General features: G+C 52.1%; 2 protein-coding genes across 7 annotated transcripts in view; both read right to left on the bottom strand.

The window, feature by feature from the left end:
* Positions 1 to 3,871, bottom strand: part of CHD5 (chromodomain helicase DNA binding protein 5) — a 66,834-nt gene extending 62,963 nt beyond the window's left edge. For 4 of the 6 annotated variants that reach the window (XM_023635895.2, XM_001492213.7, XM_014737622.3 and 1 more), the window contains exon 1: positions 3,517 to 3,871. In XM_023635895.2, the coding sequence (XP_023491663.1) occupies positions 3,517 to 3,595 (79 nt within the window). In that variant the 5' untranslated portion in view covers positions 3,596 to 3,871. Of the gene's footprint in view, positions 1 to 119; positions 202 to 3,516 lie in introns of those variants that run through there. The other 2 variants (XM_070261068.1, XM_023635896.2) reach the window with 2 other exon arrangements.
* Positions 3,872 to 9,949: 6,078 nt separating this feature from the next.
* Positions 9,950 to 16,720, bottom strand: RPL22 (ribosomal protein L22). The gene is made up of 4 exons (XM_001496701.7): positions 16,585 to 16,720; positions 14,645 to 14,749; positions 12,400 to 12,524; positions 9,950 to 10,149 (listed from the first exon to the last, which is right to left on the bottom strand). The coding sequence occupies exons 1-4, from the start codon at positions 16,594 to 16,596 to the stop codon at positions 10,005 to 10,007; spliced, it is 387 nt and encodes a 128-aa protein (XP_001496751.2). The 5' UTR covers positions 16,597 to 16,720; the 3' UTR covers positions 9,950 to 10,004.
* Between the last annotated feature and the right edge of the window lie 386 nt (positions 16,721 to 17,106).

Genomic DNA, 17,106 nt, shown 5'->3' with positions numbered 1-17,106 from the left:
ACTTCTGAGGGAAAGGCCCAGAGTGCTGAGCCCCTCCCTCCTTCCCTCGCTCCAGCCCCTCCATGGGCTTCACATTCCTAGCCCTCCCCTGGCCCAGGCCCCCATGCCCCCCTGCTTACTGGATGAAGGTGCAAGTCTCGGAAGCATTTCCTTGAGGAAGGCAGGTCAACTGCCCCGCCTTGGGTGGTGCCAATCGTAATAGTCACAGTTTATTGGGCACCTATGATGTGCTGGGCACTGTGACCTAAATGTTCCACGTGCACCATCTCCCCCGTCCTCATAATAACCCTCTATGAGGTAGCTAGTGCTAGAGCCCCATTCTACAAGTGGGGACACTGAGGCAGAGGGGCTGGGTAGCTTGCCCAAGGTCAGGCAGCTAACAAGCAGCAGAGCTGGACTCATTTGACCCTTGAGCGCTCCCTTTGCCTGGCCCTCTGAATCCCTGGGAGAATTTGGCAGCTGCCAGTCCCTGAGCTGGAGAGGCAGGCACTCACCCTGCCCTCCTCCTCAAAGCAGGCTCGCCCACCTGCCTCAACGCCAGAAAGCTGGTCCAGCAAAGCCCCCATGTGGGAAACAAGAATACTGCTGAGGGGGAGGTGGGAGACGGGGCAGAGTGAAAAGAAAGTCGATTTGACAAGTAACGAGTCCAACTGCTGCAGATTTAAAAATGAGCATGACGTTGCCCAAACACCAGCTCCTCCGCCCGCAAACTGTGATGTTTTGGAACCTACTGGCTCTAGGTCTGGTCGGGTCACAGTCTCCAGCTCAGGCTGAGGGCTGCAGAGCGGCTGCAATGGAGGGCTAGGGGGCCAACTGGCTAGCACTTCAGGAGAGACACGAGGCCTGGGCTGAGGCTGTCATCGCATCCGGGGGCCAGGGGTGACCTAGCGACTCCTAGTCCTCAGACACTGAGATCACAACCATCTCTTGAGCCCGCACAGTGCCATGTGCCAGGCACGGCATGTGACCAAGGGAGTTACCACCGACACAGAAGTTGGCTGGTGATAATATTCCAGGGAGTAGAAAATGCTGCCAGAAAAATACAGCATTCAGATGGGTCTGAGAGTGACAGGGGTGGGGCCACACTTGAGCCAGGAGGTCAAGGAGGGACTCCTTCTGGTGTCATTTGAGCTAGGACCTAAACGACAGGAAGGAAGGAGGCAGCCGTGAGCACAGGAAAGAGCAGGTCAGCAGAGGTCACAGCCAGTGCTCAAGGGCAGGATGGAGTTTGGGGGGTTCTAGAAGCAGCAAGAAGGCCAGTGTGGCTGCAGCACATGAACAGGAGGAGTGGGGGCGATGACGGAGGGACAGAGCAGGGGCTTTGCAGTCAATCGAAGCCACGGGGGTCTGGGTCTGATTTACAAAGGTGACCCTGGCTGCAGAGTGGAGCGCAGTCATTGAGGACTGGTTAGGCGGCTCCGGAGTAGACCAGCAGGAGTGGACAATGGCTTGGACCGGGGACACAGAGGGGAGCTGGGAGCTTGAGAAGGCTCAGGACCCACTCTGAACGTTCAGGTGGAGCATCTAGTCTTGCTGAAGGATGGGGCTGCAATCCCCAGGCCAGAGAGGCCGGAGCATGACCCTCCTCTGCAGGGCTTTGGGACATTCCTAGAGGCCCTGGGGACAACCTCACCCCCACCCCGCCCCGCCCAGAAGTGATGGACACAGCAGGAGGCAGAGGGAGAATGGGTGGTGGGCAGGTGACTTCGACCAAGGCCCAACCCCTCTGGCCCAAACAGAGTGAGTTGGGTGGCCACCAGCCTGGGGTACCTTCTCTGGCCTCCTCCCCTCCAACGCTCCCCTCTCCCTGAAACAACCAGGGAGAGCCAGAGTATGTGGGAGAGGGGGACAGGGGACCCCATCACGGGGTTGATGAAGTCCTGGAACAAGCCTGTCAATTCACGTCCACTACCCCTATCAGTGCCACAAAAGGGCCACGCCCTGAGCACCAGCGGGAACCACTTACTGAGGAAGCCCGTGAACGGCTCACGGAGGAGCCAGCCTCCTGGGTAGAAAAGAGCTACGGGTTTCCGTGCCTGTGCTCCCTTCTGGGGAAAGGGGCCTGATTCCCTGGACCCGGGGATGTAAGAGTCCACCACTGTCCAAGCAACCCCACCCACATGGGGCCACGTCACCCCCACTCCCTCCACCCCAGCAGGAGCTTCGCAAAGTTGAAAACCAGGGTGTCTGAAAGGCGGGGTGAGGCCAGGCTCCTGCCAGGGGGCCATCACAGCATTAAAACAAGCAAACAAGTGGAAGAGGGAGGAGGCCCCCCTAGGCCTGGCCTCCTGGAGGGAACCCCCTGGCTAGGAAGACCCAGCAGCCTGGGGGGCTGCTGCCCACTGGGTCCTCCCCTTCTCACCTCCTGCACACTGGAGTTGGGATGCCAATTTGCGGAATATTCCCCGCCCCCCCCCCCCCCCCCCCCCGTGGAAGGCACTCCTGGGGCCAGACAGCACAGTCCTGGGCCAGGGAGGGCCCCCGGAGCTCCCACAAGTCTCTAAGGAGCCCAGGAGGGGCCACAGATTTGGTGCAGGGAAGCTAAGAAGTAACACAGTCCCCCATAAGAGAGGGAGGGAGGTTGGTTGACAGGGTGAGGTCCTGCCTAGCTGTGCCAGGAGGGGAAACGTCCCAAACAAATGGTGAGCAATTAACTAAGGGATGATCCTGCAAGGTTACCACTGACGCACAAGCCCTGTTTATGCTGAATTCTGAGAGAGATGGCAAGAGCAGGGGCAGTGGCCCTGGGCTCAGGCCGGTAGCCAAAGCGGGGTGGGCTGGGAAGGCCACTACCCTGGTCCATCGCGGGCTGGAGACGGCGGCAGGCACTAGGGCGTGCCAGGACGACGCCGGCGGCCCAGGCAAAGTGTTTGGGAGCGGCGGTCATAGCACTCAGCGGCAGCGGAAGGGGAGTGGGAGTCCAAGCCGGTGCACCCCAGCCTGGAGCCCTCGTGGGCCCAAGAGAAACCACCCAGGCCAGGGCGCTCGCCAGGTCCCGGAGCACGGCTCGTCCTCACCCTGCTCCGGGCCCCACCCACCCCAACGCGCCCTGGGGCCGAAATGGGCCAGGGACCCGGGGCCGCGTCCCGCCTGCCTCCAGAAGGCCAGAGGCGCGCGGCGGTGGGGCCACAGCGCGGGTTGCGCGGCACCAGGAGCCGAGCGCGATTCCCGCCCCCTTCAAGGGCACGCGGGCTGACCCCGGCGGCGCCGCGCCCCCTCCCCGCCCGTGGCGTGCAGCGCAGGCCCCCCGCGGTCCTCCGCCCGCGCCTGGCCCGCGCCTCGGCCCGGGTGGCCCCGATCGCACCCCGCCCTTGGCCGCCCGCGTGCCGCGCCCCGGCGCTCGCCTAGCCCCGCGCCCTTGGCCGCGCGGCGCCAGCAGGGCGGGAGCGCAGCCCGCAGCCTGGGCGCCCCCTCCCGCGCACCGCCAGCGCCGCCCGCGCGGTCTGGTCCCGGAGCCTCGCCGGTCCCCGCGCCCCCCGCCGCCCCGGCCCCGGGCGCAGCCGGCGCCCCGCTCACCTGACATCTCGTCCTCGTTCTCCATCTCGTCCGCGAACAGCCGCGGCAGCTCCTCCTCGGTGCCCAGCGGGCCCCGCATGCCCGGCGCGGGGGGGAGGGGAGGTGGGCGCCCCCCCTCCCGCCGGGCGCGGTGCCAGCCTTAACCCCTGCGCTGCCGGACGGGCGCGCGCGGCGGGCGAGGCGGCCTCGGCGAGAAGATGGCGGCCGCCTGCCCCCCCACCCCCCAAACCTCCACCCCCCCGTCTCGACCCCCTTCTTCTCGGCCGCTTTAGCCTTGCTCCCCGCAAAGCCCAGGCTGCTCCGCCCACCGCGCCCCGCAGCCCGAGTCCCGCAGCCGGCCGAGGGTGGCGGCGGCAGCGCCGGCGGCACGGCGGGGGGGCGGCACACATGCCCGGATTGTGACGTCCAGTCTGGTTGCTGTGGCAACCCCATCCCATCGTTCCGGCAGCGCGACTAGTTAACAGCAGAGAACAAGTTGGGAGACTAGTCCTGAGCCATTGGGTGGAGAGTGGGAGACAGCGCGCTCTGGCCCGGGGAGCCGTCGAGGCGCCCGCGCGCCCCGGGACCCGACGGCCGAGCGGGCAGCGGGGACTCGGGCAAGCCGGGCCCAGTGGGAGGCGGGGAAGCGCAGAGCTGGCCGCCGCCGCCCCCTCCAGAAGGCGCTCGGCCCCGGGAGTCCCCAAGGGCGCGGAGGCGGGGTCCTCGCGCCACCGAACAGCGAGCTCCTGCACTCCGCTCACACGCACCGAGACCCTCGCCTCCCCGCACCCCATTCCGGACTTGACACGCTTCTAGTCACCTTTCGAATGAGGATTGGAAGAAAAATATGTTCCGCACTTGAGGAAGGGCCACTCTGAAGACAGCGGGTCTGATTCCTCCAGAAAAGTCCGTGCAGACTGGCTCCTCCCTCACCCCTTCGCACCCGGCTCCCACCACCCACGTGCCCTCTTCCAAAACGCCCCTCGAGGCTGGGTCCAGTTTAAACACATCCGGACCCCTAGGGGTGGTGCGGATCAGCGTTCTCTGTGCCCAAAACTCCCGCTCAGAAGCGACACCTGTCGCGGAGCGGGAAGGAACCGCCACGAGCCCTCGGTTGTTACAGGTGAAGATGGAGGCCAAAGCCCTGGGGAGCAAGACTGGAATTTTAAATGAGCGCCGCCAGTCTCGGCTGCAGCAAGTCTTAAAGCTGTTCAGAAGGCAGAAGTTTCAGTGGCCGGCAGGATGGCCAGCCCACTAACCTAGAATGTCCAGTAAAGGGAGGGCACCCTCAAACTCACTGCCTTCAGCCTGTGGAACACACTGGAGCCCCATGTGGCTGCCAGGGACCTGCAGGATCTGCGTGACTTGGAAGCCAAGAGCAGGCAGAAGTTCTTCTCTCTAGCACCAATCCCTCCCATCTTGGCAGAGCACCTGCCCCATCTAGGTGGCATTCAAGAGTACCCAAGCCACACTGCCATCTCCAGAAGGGCTATCCCTTTCCTGGGGCCTTCTGGGAACCAAGAGAGTTGTACCTGCTTGGCAAGGGCCCTCATGCAAGACCTCTTGGGGAGGTTGCCACAACTCAAGGCACCGTAAGTCCAAGGTAACCAGAAGGTGATGGATGGCCTGGGGAGGGCTGGAAAGATGTATAGCAAATTTTTCCTCCGCCTTCCCATCCACATGAATTGCCAGCAAGCCCCAAACAAAAGCTCCTCTTCATTCATTGCTGGGCAAGAGCAGGTCTGTCCAGCCTCTGGGATCACAGTGCGGGGTGCTGGGAATCCCCTTCATCTCCTGGATCACTTTTAAACCACACTAGAGAGAGATGTTGAATCAGCCCAGGGCAGGTGGCCTGCAAGGGCAAAGGAAGGAGGGCTAAGAAAGCCAAGGGCTTCTCACGTCTAAGGCTGTACTTCACATCACTGGGCATCTAGCCGAGGGGGCCCCAAATCACTGACACTCTAGCAGGCTTGCATTTTCACTGGCAAGGTTGCCTTGCTCTTTCCAGACTTCCTGTCTTCCTGAATGTCAACCATCCAGGAAAAAACCCTAAGCACCGCCAAACACACCCACCCTGTTACCAGCCCTGCCTCCAACCCCTTCCAGATGGCAGGATGAGGTCTGGACACTTGCACAGTTTCCCTGTCCCACTTTAGAGAAACTTTGACTTACAGTATTTCCCATAACCAGAGAGCACCCCACCACACGCACACACCATTAACCTTGGCTCCAATTCCCAGGGCGAGACTCAGTCAAGACATCATTCAAGAAAGAGCAGTGCCAACTGCTTAATTTGGCAACAAATTAGAGTTGAGAGGCCCATCACTCTCTCTCCCCATAATCCTCTCCCCATCCTTGTTCTCGCCAGTGGCTGCAGCTAGGTGACATTACTTACAGACCAACAGCGAAACAAAACCAACACTGGAATGGCAGAAACAAATGGATTTTTGACTAGAAATCTCCAGGAATATTTAAAGGAGAGCTGATTGTTAAACTATTAAATGTGCATTTTAATGACAATGGACCAAAAATGCCTGATGTTGAAAGCAATCCCTAAAAAGGTAAAAATTCAATAAACTCTGCAATTCTGAGAACAAGTCTATCATTAAGGTTACAATTTCAGGAGACAAGATTCTTGTGGATGCTGATCACAGAGCTTGTAATGACACCTCAGTGACAATTCAAAATCAAAATATTTTTAAAAAATATATTGGTTATGAAAGCACCAAGGAAAAAATGTTTTTCCAAGAACAGAGCTGCAATAGCTGGTCTCTTCAACACACACCCCACTCAGTTCGGGAATTCCTCACACAGGCACCCCTGAAGTCCCACCTCAGGACAGTTCCTCCAGCAACACGTCCCACTGTGGCCACCTGATGGCCCCGACATGACGCGAGGCTTCGGAAGGGCAGTGAAGCACTTGTTCCTGAGGCTTCGGAAGGGCAGTGAAGCACTTGTTCCTGCAGCCCCCACAGCCAGTGGCACAGGTGCAACTGCAGCCTCCTCGGAAGTGGCTGAGACCACCACTCCCAGGGTTGCAGGGTCCTCTGAGATGAAGGGTGAGCACCCCCTGCCCACCAAGACCTTGTACTTGAAGCCTGTTTCTCAAGGCGGGGGCCTTGCCCCACCCGTATCCAAACCTCTTGGGGTTGCCGGGGATGGGGGGGAGGGGCTTCCCAAAAAGGCAGACTCCTGGCCGTGGCCCTGAACCTGAGGAAGTACTTGTGTAAGCCATAAATTAAAGCATCTTAGGGGTTCTTTCTGGGTTCCACCCATGGTAGCAGCTAACTCACTCAGCTGGTTAGCACAGCCTTAACAGACAGTTTTAGGTTGGCCTGAAATAGCCTAGAAAAAAGTGTGGATTCTCAAATCCTCCCAAATACAGGAAAGATAGGAAAATGTCTGGATCACATATTCATACTTTTTCTTCCCCGAGGTAAGCACCACTTTGGCATCTTTTGAGGCGGCTTCCACCTGCTCCCCTCAGCACCGCCTGATTGCTGGGATGGCAAATCCCCCAGACGAGGCCTCTGTCCTCTTCCTCTACCTCCAGAAAGAGAGGTGACCTCCACAGCTTATCACCCCAAAGAACAGAGGCCCGTCACTGTGATTAGCCAACACCTCCAGCAGGGGCCTATCCAGGCTCTTCTCCCCAGGGGGCTTCTGACCTCAGCCAGCCTCGTGCTCTGAGGTTACCTGCAGGGAGGTCTGTGTGCTTGGTACGGCCAAATCTGTGGTTGTCTCTTGTCAAGGAGCCCCATCCTAGGCATGCACACCCCTCACAAGGAGGGACCAAGCACGCTACTCTGCTACCCACACTTGATAAGCTTGGGAGGGCGGGGGGGAGGTGTCATTGGAAGTCATGAGAATGACCAAGCAGCAAGTCAGAAAATGAAAGCAAGCTGCCAAAGCCAACTTCCAGCCTCTCCTGAGGCTCCAGGGAGTTCACCAGGGCCCGTTATCACCACAGCGGGTCCTGTGCACCTTCCAAGAAATCATGTCCCCGAAAAAGGCTGTGGTCTAAATACCCCAGAACATTCTGTAATTCTGACTGTCTTAATCTTTGATATGATTTAACTCCCCCCCTTCTCCCACACAAACATTTCTGAACACCTCTGTGCTAGGCACCACTGGTGAAGTTAGGACCTCTTCCTGAAGAGGTACGAGGATGACACTACTCAGAAAAGAGCAGTTTCAGCCCGGAAAAAGCCACAGAAGGGGGTCGCTGAGGCTTTAAGGAAAACAAACATTAATGCTTTCAACAGAGATGGTGTGGATCAAGCCAAGGGAGGGTGCTGGTAACCAGAGCCAGCTGAGAACAAGACTGCACCAACTTCCTACTTCACTTTTATGAACGTAAATCTCAGCTTGAAACTCTCCATGACCCAATCCGTTTCTGTGCCTTGAATATTTCAGATCAGGCAGGCGGGTCATGAGACAAAACAGATGAAAAGGAAACCGGTCTAAAATGTGGTTCGGGCACAGCTGGTGTAACAAGATTCAGGTTCACATGACACATCCCCCATGCGAAAAAATAATTTGTTTGCAAAGTTCTCCTCCAGGCTCTGAATCTGAAGACATTCTACACGGAGAGCTCCAGAATCTCACCGAGGCACAGCGGCACAATCAAGGTGAAAAAATGGGAATACAGGACTTTTTTTTCTCAAGCTTAACGAAGACCAAGGTCAGTGTTGGTACAGCAATTAATCAGTAGGATAAACAACAAAATTTTTGTTGCTAAACAGATTAACATGCCAATCCTTTAAAAAAAGAAAAAAGCCTGCACGATAGTAGCCATGTGTTAGCCACTTTAATACAAAATGTGATCAAAACTCAATTACAAGAGTTCAAGAAGGCATAGAAAAAGTTTCCATTTTATTACAAGTTTTAAAATCTGGGAGTAATTTTCTAAAAACTTATATGCTAATTTCAGCCCAGGGTTAATTTTTTACAACCAAACTAAGAATTACTACAAGGGAACATCATCGCAGCAAACAAGTGAAATTTGCAAACCCAAGTCATGAACTTACTAACAAAGTTAGTGATCATGGAAGGGGCAGCGCCAAAGAGCAACTGATGCCTCAGTTAAATCTGAAAGGACCCCTGCCTTCTGTGAGGGCAGAGGAACCTGCAAACAATTCTGCTTCAAGAAATTTGCATAGAAATAGAAAATGCTAGAGCCTTTACCACAAATGAAATTGCAAAGCCTCAACATGTTAAACTCAATCCAAGGAGCACCAAATGTTAAATTGGAGCCAAGGCAGGACTCAGACACTTAATTTCCAGCTAGGCAACTAGCAGAACACAAGAATTTCAGGTGTGGAAATTGGCTGTAGGCAAGCTCTTTAAAAACATGAATTTTATACACCGTCATTTTAAGACAATGCAGACAGTTCTGCAGAATTGTTTAGATGCTAGAAGGGCACCACAAGGCATCAGGGTCTCTTTTGAAAGTATACTCGATTTTCTGTCAACAACAATTACATCGTTACAGCCTCATGAACCACCTTTCACAGCTCTCTAGGCTCCACACAGGGCAAAACTCCCAAGACAGACGTGGTTTTCTGCGGGAACACCACTTTCAGTTTGGCCCTACTTAATGTCAGTTTGTCGAAGGACTTTTGACATTAAATTCAGCCACGGCCTAACTGGCATGAAAGCGACTACTCCCAGGGCATCTCAACCTCTCCCTCATCTCCTCAGCATGGACCATCTCCCAGCGGCTCTCCTGCACACCCACCGGAGAAGCCTCCAGCGCTCCGGCTATCAGAGCAGGCAGGACTCTCCCTCCTCTCCAGCTCCCCCTGCTGGGGGCCAAAGTGACAGTCTGTTACAAAGACTTGTAGAAACGATCATTTACAAATTCATTTTTGTACACTTTTACTTAATTTAAAACCTGGGACTTTTACAATCGCTCTCCAAACCCTTTCCTGAGGGAAATAAGAATAGGCAGCAAGACCAAAGGACCACATTTTATTTCTATAGGAAGAAAAACGATTAACATAGATAATAATTGTGTGCCTGAAGAGTAATCTGTAATCAAAAAATGAAAAGACAATGCCCCAGAGCCGTTTTTCTCGACTGCCATTTTCTCACAAGAGAACCTCAGACAGAAGTCAATGGCTTTGCTTTCAGTGAACTGAGTCCTCACATTTGTACTACTGACCCTTTGAGGAAAGCAGATAAAAATGTCATACTTTTTACAGTAAAAGAGTGACTAACCGAAGCTCACAGCCCCACACCCTCACCCACCTGCTCAGCGTCAAACTGCCGGCAGTCCCCTTAAAAGAGCTGGAGGCTTCGGTTCCGGTACTGCTACCAGGAGAACTGACATTTTCAAGCAGAAAAAAGTCTAATTACAAGTAAATGAATGGCAGCCCAAAGGAAGCCCTTTTACTACGATTTCCAATTTTCTGTTCACGTCACACTGCAGACATACAAGGATAACCACCAATTTGGTTCCCAAGTTTTATTCAAGAAGTCATACAAAATATCCAGATCAATGAATTTTAATCCTCGTCTTCCTCCTCCTCTTCATCTTGATTAATCTGGAAGTAACGTAATTCGTAACTCTCTTTGCTGTTAGCAACTACGCGCAACCAATCACGGAGATTATTCTTCTTCAAATATTTTTTGGTGAGATATTTCAAATACCTGCAGAGAAAGAACACTTGAGAACTCCACTAGACACACAGCCTTCTTACATTTTGAAACAATGTAACTTTTATGAAACCCACGCATTCAAGATCATTACAATTCAAGGTGTTTTCCCACAGCTCAAAAATGGCAAAGATAAAGCAAATATACCCAGCCAATGTTCTAACAAGAATAAATATCGGCCACATTTCATCTAAACTGGTAATAAAAATGAGAACAGACGAGAAGATGCAACAGCTGTCCATTAAACAACAGCAAACACCCATGAAATGGTTTTTAGCAACCACTGGAGAAAGATATCATGGTAGTAATGTGACAATTAAGCACAACCTTAATACCTTTTATTGAGAAATCACTGGGTTTCCAACGAGCTCCAAGCACTTTCCATACATCACCTCATTGATCCAAGCCTCCCTGAGGTTGCTCAGGTTATCAAGATTGCTTATTGGGACTGTTACACACTCTCACCTCTAACATGTGGCGCTCACTACCCAACGTCCCGGAACAGGGGCACCCCCGCCACTGCAGGCGCTCCAGCTCTGCGGGGAGAGCACCCAGCCTTCTCAGCCTGTCTGCCCAACCGCAGCCTTAGCCTGGGTGACAGCTAAGCAGTCACCACCACAAACTGCCCGTTAGGAAACCTGCTATTTCTATAAGGGCAGCAAGGGCTTTTGTGCTCAACCTAACACCCGCAACGTTGTTTCCTCTCCCACCTGTCTGCTTACGAGCCCCTGGAATATTATCTATTCCAGCATCTTCCCAAAGCCATACAGAGAAGAGGGTACAAAAGCCAAGCAAACACACTGCTGGGAAAATTAACCTTCCCGAACCTCAGTTTCCCTCTCTATAAAATGGGACTCATGATACTTAACATCTCTTCAAACAGTTATGAGGACTAAATTAGAAGCACAGGCAACCTCTGACATATTAGCAAGGACCCGAATGATAATGAACCAAGAAACTCACCATCTCCAAGAAATGAATACTGTTCAACAGTGTTACTTATGCCAACAAAGCAATCTTCACAGAGATGTGAAGATCTCAGTTCAATTCTATCCACTTTTCCCTACATAAAAATAAATCAATTTGGTCGTTCCATCTAAAAAGTATTCTTCTTGTTCATTTATTATTTCTACCACATTGTATTCAGGTGAGGTAATTAATTCAAAAGTTCCAGTGGTTTGAAAATTTTCATAATAGAATATTGGGGTAAAAAGCTGCAGAAGTTCAGAGACGAGCAAGAAAAAGTTCTAGATTAGGAACACCTTGAATGTTTCATGAACATAAAACTATTATCATCGAGATAGGCAAACTTTAACAGAAGATTAAGGCTCCTTTCCTGCTCCGCTGGGTAAAGAAGAGAATATCTGTGAAAACTGAAGTGCGACGTGTTAGGAGACGGAAAACGGGTCCCAGAAAGACCTTCCCCAAGGGCTCTGGGGAAGCCTAGCAAGTCCCAGGTGCACGGGTCTCTCTCGCACATTGCCTTCTGCACATAACTCAGCCGGCAGAATACGAGTACTTCAGCAAAGCTTTAAAGTCATCTCGTGACCGATTTAGTTAAAAATAAAAGCAAAGGCTTAACTATCACCATTTTGTCCCAACACATCTTCCAATTTCCCACTACTTGATTCAGTTTGATTCAGAGCTCCTCATACAACATGCCAGGCTCTGGGCTAGGAGCTGAGTATGCACACGTCCAATTCTTTAGTGACTTGGGAAGTGTTTTAACCTTATCCTCAAAACAAAAACTGTATAATACAGCTGAGCAAGTGAACTGATGTATCTGACTTGGGGGCAAAACGTGCTCACAGGCACTAAATGGAGCGACTGCAGTCTGAACTGAGATGTCAGAGTCCTCATCCAGCTATAGTGGCACTTACAGGAAAAACAATAACAGAATTAAAACTGAAAGCTCTTCACTATGATCTAGAGGCAGAGGAAGCAATATCTTCATTTTTAAGAACACAGTCTAAGGAATTCTGAGTGTCTTTCAAGCAGTAATACTTGAAAATACTTTGCAGCCTGCGCAAAACAAAATTTTTACAACTACCAAAAGTTGAATACTTTTAAGTACCATGTTAACATTCATTCATTCACTGCCTCCTTGCACTGGGCATTGTTCCAGAAATTAACGGATGCAACCACAAAACAAATTCCTCTGCAGGCAGCAACATTCCTGTCCGGGGCGAGGGTGGGAATCTTAGTGCTAGGACGCAGGCAAGCAACACTCATCTCCCACCATACCTTTTGGAAAAAGGCACCTCAGAAGTTACAGTAATCTTGCTCTTGCTCCTCTCAATGGTTACAACCCCTCCACCGAGATTCCCAGCCTTTCCATTCACCTTGATTCTCTCCTGAAGAAACTGCTCCTGTAGAAATCATCAAATGGACCAATCAGTGAAGTGACAGGCTCAGCCCTCCCACCAGCAGAGTATTTTATTTTTTACACTCCTAACACTGAACGGATAGAGTTGTTTAAATGTTCAGCCCTTAAAAAAAATGATAGCAAATCGTTAGCTATTATATAAGGTCTGAAATCTAGGAACAGTGATTAGAAAATGACACTATTCAACTTGATTTACACGAATAATATGAAAACACCACCTTCACGTGAACATATTCACTGATCCCACAGAAGGTCCAACATGCCTCTCCATGGAAGGCTTTGACTTCCAGGTCAAGCCCAGGGCCCAATTGTTACAAGGTGCCGCAACCAAGGCTGCAGGCCACTTCTGAAGCTAAGGAGTATAGAGCACTCCTCAGTAGGATCAGAGAAAATAAGTCTTCAATCCAGTAGAAGGAGCAAAAACACACAGTGACCAGACAACTACAGATCCGATCAGGGGCCACGTGCACAGTACAGACAGGGCAGAGCCCAGAGAGGACTCTCGGCAAACCCCTGTGGAAACCTGGGCTGGTCATTCACCTCCATCGGCTTCAGGGTTCTTTGTCCAAAAAGGAGGACTCTGGTTTTCTTGCTGTTGCAATGATATGAAGTTCCTTTCAGCTGAAAACTCTAAAATCCTGTTTAAAAACTCTAATACACAGTATGTCAACCGATCATGGGGTAAAGAGTGATTAGATCAGAAATCTTGACTTTTCCTTCTTAGACTAGACTCACAGACAACTCAAGTTTCCTATCCTAACGAGGCATCTAGAAGGAAAGACAATCACAGACACAGATGAGCATAGAGGAAGGGAGGAGGGAATGATGGCAGGATAAGGCCACCATGGACACAGACTGGAAGAAACCACTATGGTTAGGAAGGAAAACGAGGACAGAGAGAAAAGCAAGATGACAATGGAGAGAAAGAGAGAACTAAGAAGCCAACTGAAGGACTTCTGGGGCAGTGCAGGGACACGAAAGGAATCTACCCAAGGGCCGTGAACTACAAGAAGCTGCCCCAATTCCACTCTGTGTAATTAGTGGCTATACGCTGAGTTTTTAACTTTTCTTTATTTGAAAATTATTCTTGCTGTAATGAAATTATCTCAGCAATAGTTGACCTTCTGGAGACTGAAGAGCAAACGTAAATTCAGGAGGCTTCTGCACAGTAAGTCTGAATCCCCCAAGTGTGACTATTAGAGAAGAAAACAGTAAGGCCCGGCTCGGTGGCGCAGCAGTTAAGTTCACATGCTCCACTTCAGCGGCCCGGGGTTCACCGGTTCAGATCCCAGGCACGGACATACGCACCGCTCATCAAGCCACGCTGTGGCAGGCGTCCCACAAATAAAATAGAGGAAGATGGGCCCAGATGATAGCTCAGGGCCAATTTTCCCCAGCAAAAAGAGAAGGATTGGCAGCAGATGTTAGCTCAGGGCTAATCTTCCTCAAAAAAAAAGAGTACAAAACCAAGTTGCAGAGTCAAAATGTGGCAATGAGGTTAACTTTTCTAGATTTAAGTGAAATAGAGGAATACTGGGGAATGGGGCCAAATATAGGAGCAAAATATCAAGACAGAGCAAGGTCTTAAAAAAAAAACAAGCTCCAAGTGCAAGTTAACAAGCAGGACATTTTAACATAAACACGAAAGCTCTGATGCTTAATAAAATGGGAAGCTTAAGGAGATGCTACCATCTGTCCCACACTCCACAGCCAAGGAGTCAGGCCCAGGAGGGAGGCGCCCCCTTGTTTGTGAGGCTCAGGGCCCACAGCTAACGCTTACACACACCAAGGATGTCAGATCTAATGGAGTTTGCCTGTTGCCCAGTAACTTTTAAGTGATTTCATTTTTGGAAACAAAAGGAGGAAAAGAAGAAAATAAGGTAGTTCTCTAGCACATCAGTTTATTCCTCACAACTCTGTTATACACACGAGAAAGCAAGACTTAGAAACCAATTAACTAGACCAGATCCAGAGTTAAATGGCAGAGCCACATCTGCAGAGCAGCCTAGGAGCCTGAAAACAGAAACATGCTCCAGTAGGTTTTCTCAGCACTATCTCGAAAGGTTCCATACTGTCCTGAGTGGCATCAATGGTATCACTTACAAAATTGGCAGCATCCATGATTCCATCTTCTACAGGGTGGGTGCAGTCAAGGGTAAACTTCAGAACCTGCTTCTTTTTTTTGCCCCCCTTCGCCACAAGCTTTTTCTAAGAAAGTATACAAATGATAACAGACATGAAGGCACAACCATTCAAAAAAAAAAAAATTAACCCAAAATGCCAGAGGTATAAAAGCACATACAAATGCAAAACCCACGGAGTTGTGTTCCCCGGCAAGGGCGCCAAGACCCATGCTCTGTCCAAGAGTGGAGGAGAGATAATACCCAAGATGCTGCTCTACAAGCTTAGGGGCCTGGGGTCATGCCCTTCTGCAGGGGAAATCATTCTAGCACTCTTGACCTATTTACACTTTCCAGCCTCCCCAACCTCTATGGGCACGAAGGTCTGTGAGCTTACAGACCACAATAAAATGAGCACTGCCTTTTATTTGCCCTAAAATTTCCAAAATAAAGTTTCAAGAAATACTCATTTATTTCATTCCAGGATTATGGCACAGGCATACGAATGCCTTGCATATCTAAAACAATCTTAATCTGAAAGCAACACTTGTCCTAACTCTCCAGGCTAGGGTCCTGATCTGGTTTAGCTGCTCTCCCTGATTCCTGTCTCACCTACCTTCTCAGAACAGCCACAGGAAGTGCACATCCTGGCAGCACATCTACCCCAGCCGGGACAAGGGTACGGCTAAAACTTGGGTTCTAATCATAACACAACTGTCAACAATTTCTGGCCTTTTGACTGCTTTAACCTACGAATTCACACTTTCAAACTATCAGTTTGAGCACATCCTACAAAGTTCAGTTCCTTTACTCTCAGAAAGAAGCTTATTATTAATCTCCCTCTACAAACTCCAACACTATTGAAAAAGGGTTTGTACAACCTACCTGTGCTTCCACTTTAACAAGTTTTGCAGAATCTAAAAAGACCTTTTCAAGAACACATCTTACCTCCCTTCATGTTTAAAAGAACTTCATCTAAAACTTGTATCAATTGGGTCAACTTTTCAAACGTTTACTACTGCAAACATCACTGTTTTTTTTTCTTTTTACACTTCTCTTTCTAGTAACAATCAAAAGGACTGCTTTAAGATCTAATCCCCGGGAATATTCAATCAGCACGTAAAAGACCTGCCCACAATAGGCTTGATAGCTCCCATGAGGTTTTAGACCAAAAGCATACAAATGCATACAAGCATTAAAAGCCCACCCAGGCAGAAAGGTGAACCGGAAATGTTCACAAGGGTGTCCCAACAGCGGACAAGAAAACTTTCTCCAAGTAACCCAGGAGGAGAGCAATCTGCAGGCAGAGTGACATGAGGGCGCCACACGGCCCAGTCCCAGCCAGGCTAAGAGAGAATGGAACCGGGCCTTCGCCCTACACCAAAAAGGGTCTGTACAGCTGCGCCCTGAGGAACTAACTTCCTCCGGACACGCTACAGGGGTCCTCAAAACCAGGCCTCTCTCCGAAAACAGGCCGGCCAGGCCACTTTCGGTAGACACTCCCACTCGTCCCCGAGTCCTGACTGCAGGCTGCCCGGATGCGCGGCTCCCAAAGGTGGCAGGTCCCCTCCGCATCCCCCGCCCTCCGCCCAAGTAACCAGGCCCAGACCCGGGCTGCTCCACGCCGGCCGGGCTCCAAGGGCTGCAGCCTCGGCGCTCCAGCTCCTCGCCGGCCCCAGGAAGGGGCCCCAGCCCGAGCCGCGGCCTCCGAGAGCTCGGGTCTCCCCCTCGGCCTCGGGCCGCGGCCTCCTCCGCCCGCAACGTGCGGGGCCCGGCGGCGGCGCTGGCCCGCTCCGGCCGCCTGCCAGCCCAGCCCCGGCCGGCCGCTGCAGTGCGCCGCCCCGCGCGAGCTGGGCAGAGGCCAGGCCGGCGAGGCCCACGTGCCTCTCCCGGAGCCGCGGCCTCACGCGGAGCCATACTAACCACGGGCGCCATGGCGGCAGCGGAGGCAGAAAGGGAGTTGGACGAACTACGCAGACGCAAAGAGCCCACAGCGCGCAGAGCACGCAGGGCCCAGGCCGTACCAATCGCTCCGCCACGCCCCTCGGCCGCCACCGCTTCGCCCTGTTCTGCACGATCGGGGAGCAATTGGTCTCCCCTGGATGCAAAGCCCATCCTCTCGTAGGCCCGGTGGGTTGTCGGGGGAGGAAGGAGGCCCGGTGGCATGTCCCACTGCGAACGATCGGAGGGGGGAGCATGACTGGACGAGCCCAAAGAGAAATAAAGGGGTTCGCTTTACTTTGGAAAGTCTTGGAAAGAGAAAAGAAAGAAGGAGATCTGCTAAGCCATAAGTTACCAGCTAGTGGGATGGGAGTCGACCCCACTAACTTGGGGAGGTGAGGCCCTTCTGGCGCCGGGGTCCCAATGCCCGAGAGCGCTTGGCTTCTTCCTACCTAAAGTGACCAGCTCAGAAGCTCGGGCCCCGAGACTGTGCCCCTGTGCAAG

Source organism: Equus caballus, chromosome 2 (genome assembly GCF_041296265.1).
Source record: "Equus caballus isolate H_3958 breed thoroughbred chromosome 2, TB-T2T, whole genome shotgun sequence".
Classification (NCBI taxonomy): Eukaryota; Metazoa; Chordata; class Mammalia; order Perissodactyla; family Equidae; genus Equus; species Equus caballus.
The sequence above is the reverse complement of the archived record's forward strand: the minus strand, read 5'-3'. Positions and strand labels throughout refer to the sequence as shown.

Coding starts and splice junctions, on each gene's coding strand:
- RPL22 (XM_001496701.7), bottom strand. Junction 12,525..14,644: donor TCATGGATGCTGCCAATTTT/GTAAGTGATACC, acceptor TGATTTCTACAG/GAGCAGTTTCTTCAGGAGAG. Junction 10,150..12,399: donor GAGGTGCCTTTTTCCAAAAG/GTATGGTGGGAG, acceptor CTTTCTCTGCAG/GTATTTGAAATATCTCACCA.